Source organism: Arachis duranensis, unplaced genomic scaffold, assembly GCF_000817695.3.
Source record: "Arachis duranensis cultivar V14167 unplaced genomic scaffold, aradu.V14167.gnm2.J7QH unplaced_Scaffold_108248, whole genome shotgun sequence".
Lineage (NCBI taxonomy): Eukaryota > Viridiplantae > Streptophyta > Magnoliopsida > Fabales > Fabaceae > Arachis > Arachis duranensis.
In genome coordinates, this window is record NW_026263771.1 from 8,158 (window position 1) to 14,819 (window position 6,662).

At 47.9% G+C, this 6,662-nt stretch overlaps 1 protein-coding gene across 1 annotated transcript; it reads left to right on the forward strand.

The window, feature by feature from the left end:
* The first annotated feature begins 2,638 nt into the window (after positions 1–2,638).
* On the forward strand, positions 2,639–3,676 carry LOC107472458 (uncharacterized). Its single transcript, XM_016091987.1, has one exon. The coding sequence runs from the start codon at positions 2,639–2,641 to the stop codon at positions 3,674–3,676; it is 1,038 nt and encodes a 345-aa protein (XP_015947473.1).
* The last annotated feature ends 2,986 nt before the right edge of the window (positions 3,677–6,662 follow it).

Genomic DNA, 6,662 nt, shown 5'->3' on the forward strand with positions numbered 1-6,662 from the left:
AGAAATCAAGAATCAAAATATGCATTTTTTTTAATTTTTTGTTTCCCATGAAATACACATTTTTGGATTTAAAAAATATTTTTTAATTAATCATATAATTCTTCTATTAAATAATATAACTATATATTATTAATTTATTAGTATTAAATTATTATAATAAAATTTTGAATAATAAAAATTAAATCTTAAAAACATTTATAAAATTACTTGTAGTTAAATAATATATAAAAAAATAAAATTGAATTTAGTATAAAATTATTAAAAATTTTGAATTTATAAAAAAATGTGAAATAATTGATGCAAGGATTAATTTAGTACATGACATTCAATTTCAAAAACTAAAATAAGTCATTAATAAAAAGACAATGATTAATTTAATGCATCCGTAAAGATGACATGAAAACATGTAAATAAATAATATTGTGACAAATAGCACAAATTAATACGTAAATAAATAATATAATAACATGTGGTACAACCATACAATCGTCCACATTAATATGTTATTTGTTATTAATCAATTCGTCATAGTATAATTATATGTGGTTAAATTATGATGTGACACGTGTTATTAAAATTTATGACATTAATAAAAAACAAGTTAAAAACTAATTAACATAATATACAAATCAATCTCAGAAATATAATTAATATAATTTGACTCTTTGAAATGATTTTCGTATATGATACTAATATTAGATATCACTTTGAACTTTAGTTGGTTTTATAGTCTCATGTAATATTTATTTAATAAATGTTAAAGTAGTAAATATTTGTTTTAACTTTTACTGGGGCAACCCAAATTTTTCTAATTCTACTGCCTAATAGCCTATGTGCACTTTTTAATTTTCATATGGAAGTATAGTATGTGTTGGATGTCGTTATGGAGAAGGGTGTTTTATCTGAGTGTGGTGTCAGGTAAACCATAAATCGGATTATGTATTTTGTATGATGCTACTCGAACGGTCTGTGTTGTAGGTGAAAAAACGGATCCTCCGACTTGTGCTTTCCCTGCCACTTGTCGCGCTCAGCTGGCTTCCCCCAACGGTGCCCTACCCAACATTAAGCCTGTTACGGCCTGGCCCAAACTAAATGTGGGCCGGCCTGACTCGGGCACCACCCGACCCGAACGGTTAGGAGTAAGACGCCCGATCGCCGACCCGGACACGCGTCCCTGACAGCTCCGCTACAGCTGTGCAAGGGAGGTCTCGAGGAAGGTGGGCCTGTCCTTGCAGGGCCCACCTCTGACACGGTATAAATGGGGAAGGACCTACCCTTCCCCCAAGGTACGTCACATACCGCCTTATCCCCTTTTTCGCCTCCACATTCGACTGACTTGAGTGTCAGAGTGTCATTGCAGGTGGCACCCCCCTTCTCTGCCAAGAGCTCGGAACGTCGATTTCCCGTTTCACCCTAACGACTCTTTCTGCATCACGCCCCACCTACTCGTACAAAGATCATCCCGAACCGTCCAGTACACGACCCACCGAACATTGGTGCCGTCTGTGGGGAGCGACCGAAGCTAAATGGAGATCGTGCCGGGTCCAGGGGACCCTGGGCGCGCAGCGGCCCCCAGGGGGTGGCATCCGTTGCCTCGCCCCGGTTGAGAGATTAAGATCCCCTCCCCGACGAACGGGGAACCAGTCGAGAGCTCAAGAGAGGCGCCCTTCGGGGGAACGGGCAGTGACAGCGCCAGGATAATGCAGGAGCTGCGCCACAGGGTGCAGAACCTGGAGCGCCAACTAGCAGATCAGGAGAATCGTCAGCAGACCTCCGACCCTGACTACTCTCAGTCCACCGAGAGCTGGGGAAGAACCTCCAACCGAAGCAGTCGCTCCCGGCGCACCTCTATACTGAGATCAGAATCGGAAAGTAGCCGGGAGGATCGGGAACGCCCCAGGAGGCGAAACGATACAATCATTTACGCTCGGGGCAAACGGGCATGCGTCATGTGACGGGATCGCGAAAACGGAGAAGGAGGGTCCGAGAGAACACGGCAACCCGTCATCATGGGCGCCACCCCATTCCACCGTTCCATCCTCAAGATCCGGTGGCCGAGACACTTCGACAAACCAACGAACATGAGGTATGACGGGACACAGGACCCGCAAGAGCACCTAACGGCCTTCGAGGCCCGAATGAACCTCGAAGGAGTGGGAGACGAGGTAAGGTGCCGCACTTTCCCGGTCACCTTGGCGTGAGGTAAGGTGCCGCGCTTTCCCGGTCACCTTGGCAGGCCCGGCAATACGGTGGTTCAATAGCCTCCCGCAGGGTTCTGTAGTCGGCTTCTCGAACATCAGCCGCGCCTTCTTGGCGCAATTCACTACTAGAATCGCAAAGGCAAAGCACTCAATCAATCTCCTCGGCGTGACCCAACGCACCGGGGAGACGACCAGGAAGTATCTAGATCGATTCAACGATGAATGCCTGGAAATCGAAGGACTAACCGACTCTGTGGCCAGCCTTTGTCTGACGAATGGCCTTCTTAATGAGGATTTTCGAAAACATCTCACCATCAAACCGGTCTGGACGATGCATGAGATCCAGACCGTAGCCAAGGAATACATAAATGATGAGGAAGTCAGCCGAGTCGTGGCCGCCAACAAACGGCAGCCCTCCTACAATCAACCCAGGCAACATGGTAACGGAGAAAGGCAAAAGGAGCAGGCCAGAGACGGGTGCCCGAGCAAGGCACCCGGACCTTTTTCCCCGGATAGGAAAATTCACCAACTACACCCTACTCACTCTCCCTATCGTGGAAGTTTACCAGCAAATCGCCGAAAAGGGAATATTGACGAAGCCCCGACCTCTGAAAGACCGTACAGGGGGGAACAAGAGCCTCTACTGTGATTACCATAAAGGCTATGGGCACCAAACACAGGACTGCTTCAACCTGAAAGATGCGCTAGAACAAGCAATCAGGGACGGTAAACTGGCCGAATTCTCCCACCTTATCAGGGAACCGAAGAGACGACATCGCAACCACGATGAAGATGCTAAGACCCGATCGACGAAACGGTGGCAAGAACCAGAAAACGACGATCACGGCCTCACCATAATAAACGTGGTGACCACCAAAAACACAGCGCCAAAGTCGAGGTCTGCGCACAAGAAAGACGCCAAAGTCCTGGCAATTTCCTCCTCGCCAGCACGAAGCTCCAAGAGGTCCCCAACTATTTCCTTTGGGCCAGAGGATCATTGGTTCGACGAGGTCCCTGAGAACCCACCCATGGTCATTACGGCTATGGTGGGAACCGGCCTCGTCAAACGAATCCTTGTGGACACAGGGGCAGACTCAAACATTATGTTCCGCAACGTGTTCGATGCGCTGGGATTACGGGACGCCGACCTCACGACTCACCAGCACGGTGTCATAGGGTTAGGCGACTACTTCATTAAGCCGGACGGGATAATATCCCTCCCGACTTCCGTGGGACAAGGACAAGGACGGAGGTCAATAATGGCCGAGTTCGTGGTTCTACGGGACTCCACTGCCTACAACATCATCCTAGGGAGAAAAACGATTAACGATGTTAAGGCGGTAATCAACACGAAGCTGCTGGTCATGAAATTTGTTGCTGATGATGGATCGGTAGGATCTATAAGGGGAGATCTGGAAACGACAGTCGCTTGCGACAACGCCAGCCTCTCCTTGAGGAAGAAGTCTTGGGCATAGATCCCAGGGTCATGTCACATCACCTGGCCGTCAAGTCGGACGCCCGTCCAGTGGCCCAAAGGAGGAGGTGGCCAGGTAGACGGCCAACCTCCTAGAAGCAGGTTTCATACGAGAACTAGACTACTCGACCTGGCTGTCAAATGTAGTCCTAGTAAAGAAGCACAATGGCAAATGGAGAATGTGCGTGGACTATTCCGACCTCAACAAAGCATGCCCCAAGGACTGTTTCCCCCTTCCCAACATAGATGCGCTCGTCGACGCGGCGGCGGGATACCGGTATTTGAGCTTCATGGATGCCTATTCCAGCTACAACCAAATACCGATGCACCAATCCGACGAGGACAAAACAACATTCATAACACCCAGGGGGACCTATTGCTACAAGGTGATGCCGTTCGGGCTAAAAAACGCAGGGGCGACATACCAAAGGCTGATGAACAAAATATTTGGAAGCCTCATAGGCAAGACAGTAGAAGTCTACGTGGACGACATCCTCGCAAAGACTACGCAGTGGTTGGTCGACCTCCCCACACTTAAAACTCAGCACGGTCCTCTGTGCCGTAGGTAAGGCGCAGTGGTTGATCGAGTCCCGAGTATCCCATATCTCCAATGTTATCGCTCTCTCCGCTTGAAGTTGCGGTGGATGTGGAAATGTTGGGCTCCTCTATAGGTGGTGTGACTACGCTTAGGAGCTTCTTCACATGAGCATATCGGCGTTGGTTACGCCGTTCATAACGGTCCAGTTTCTTGTGAAGGTCCTCAAGGCGCTGGGCGGCCGATTTTTGTGATGTAGATGAAGTGGTCGTGTTGCGAGTTGGTGTGGTTAGTCCGCTGTCCTTGGTAGCTTCCGGAGGCTTGAGGCATCTCTTGGTCGGAATTATATCACCATCGACCGGAATTGAGGCTCTCCTATCTTTAGCCTCTCGGTTGACGCCGGCTTTTGCAACTAATTCTGTCACCAAACCGGGGAATGGTAGATTTCCTTTGGCATGAATGCGCCCCATGGATTGGTGGATGGCATGTGAAACGTTGACCGGTTTCTCGGTTAAGATGCACCATATCAATAAGGCCAACTCGGCGGTGATGGAGGACCCGTGTGTACTTGGGAGCACATAGTGAGCTAGAATTTGGGCCCATGCCGTGGCTTCTTGAGTGAGGTGGCGGACATCTAAACCCTTGGGTCTTTGCTTGATAGTCCCCCGAATCCAATATGCGTCGGGTAGAGCAATGACACGGAGGATTGCGCTCCAATCGAATGCGCGGTCATCGCATGTAGCTCCAATCGAATGTGCGGTCATTGCATGTAGCCAAGACTTCCTCATAGGCGTCATATGCATCCGTTGAGTGTTCAATCCCAAGGACTTCTTGTATAGTTTCCACTGTGACCGACACTTGCTTTCGGCGCACAAAGATTGATGTGAGAAGGGGGGAGTGGAAGTTGGAGTAGAATTCTACTACCCATGAGAGGTTTGCCTCCTTTGGTTTCCTCAATAGGAACCTCCATTGTCTCTGCTCAATATATGGCATCACAATCGGACGGAGGTGAGCCGGTAGGACTAGGAGGGGTTCCGGATGATAGTTCCTTTCGATCATTCTTGAGTAAACAAGTTCGCAGTAGCGGTTGGGGAACTTGTTCGAATCCTTAGGAGGGTTATCCTTCTCTAGAACATCAATGGGGCCCTTAGTCTTCTTCAAGAGTGGCTTGGCCGTTTGCTCTTGGTGCGCTTTGTTGGGAGTTGGCTTCTTGGGAGCTTTCCCTTTGTTCTTCTTGATAACCATCCTATGAGAGTAAAGAAGGGAAAACATTAAAATCCAAGTAAGTGGAAGTAATTGTGTTTATGCTATGAAAAGTTACGCCATAGAATATGGGTATCGTAGTCACATGACAGCTGCAACATGTAACTAAGATAACATGAGACGAGCAAGGCAAATCATTTTCATATGGTGTAAGGGTGATTTATGCATGCAAGTAGGGAGCATGAGAAGCATATACCCGTAAGGACCACACATGGAAAGAAAGTTAAGAAAATGTGAGTGAATGGATTGGGGAAAATGGGGGTGCGCCTAAAAGTGATAAGTTGAGAGGCAATTTAGTCAAAGTGGGTTCAAAAGTCAAGTATGCCTTTCATCGAACACTTGGTGTGCATCCTGTTGTGGTGTGTGATTAGAAGATGGTGAAAGCAATGTAGTAAGTCACAATCCACTATTAATGATTATAGGGCACAGTAATTGTAAGAAGAACAAGCAACACAACTCATCTACTAATGCAAGTGAAGTGGAGACCTAAATGCCCATGAAGAGTTAGTTTGAAGGAGAGGGAAAGGGAAAAGAAAACAAGAACAAAAACCTCCTAAAGAAGTAACTAAAATGAAAGAAGAAAGAAGCTAACTAAATGAATGTGAAATTAAAGGAATAAGAACACAAGAGATGGTATCTTAGTATAGTACCTTGTGAGATGAAGAAAATGGGAGAGGAGGTTGTGGTGTGGGTTGATGGGGAGTGGTGGAGAAGAGAGAATGGAGTAACTAAAAGAAGGTAGTAAGTGGTAGAAGGGAATGTAGAAGAGGGAATGGGGGGGTGCCCTTCTTGTCAAGTTGGATGTGTAGTAGAAGGTATGAGAGGGAGGAGAAAATGGGGAGTGAAAGTGAAGGGGTGAGTGTGCCCCTTTTGCATTGGCGCCGATCATCCGCGCGTGCGCGCGCAGTGCGTGCTCGCGCAGTGAGGCGAGGTGGAAAGGGACGCGCGCGCGTCCATGCGCTTGGACTGGGGGCACAAGGGAGGCATAGGGGTGGCACAACTCTCTGGACGCAGTACCAGAGATTGCTGCAGGGCCCTTGGCGCGCGCGCGCACAGTGCGTGTACGCGTCAACGCGGTTGTGCCCCAAGCATGAGAAGGGCCTGGAGGGGGCTCAACTCTCTGTGAAATGGCTCAGAGAGGAGTGCAGGATCAAGAGACGCGTGCGCGGCTATGGCGCGCGCGCGCGTC

Bases quoted from the DNA above. Each gene is read 5' to 3' on its own strand.
- LOC107472458 (XM_016091987.1), top strand. From the start codon at position 2,639: ATGGTAACGGAGAAAGGCAAAAGGAGCAGGCCAGAGACGGGTGCCCGA.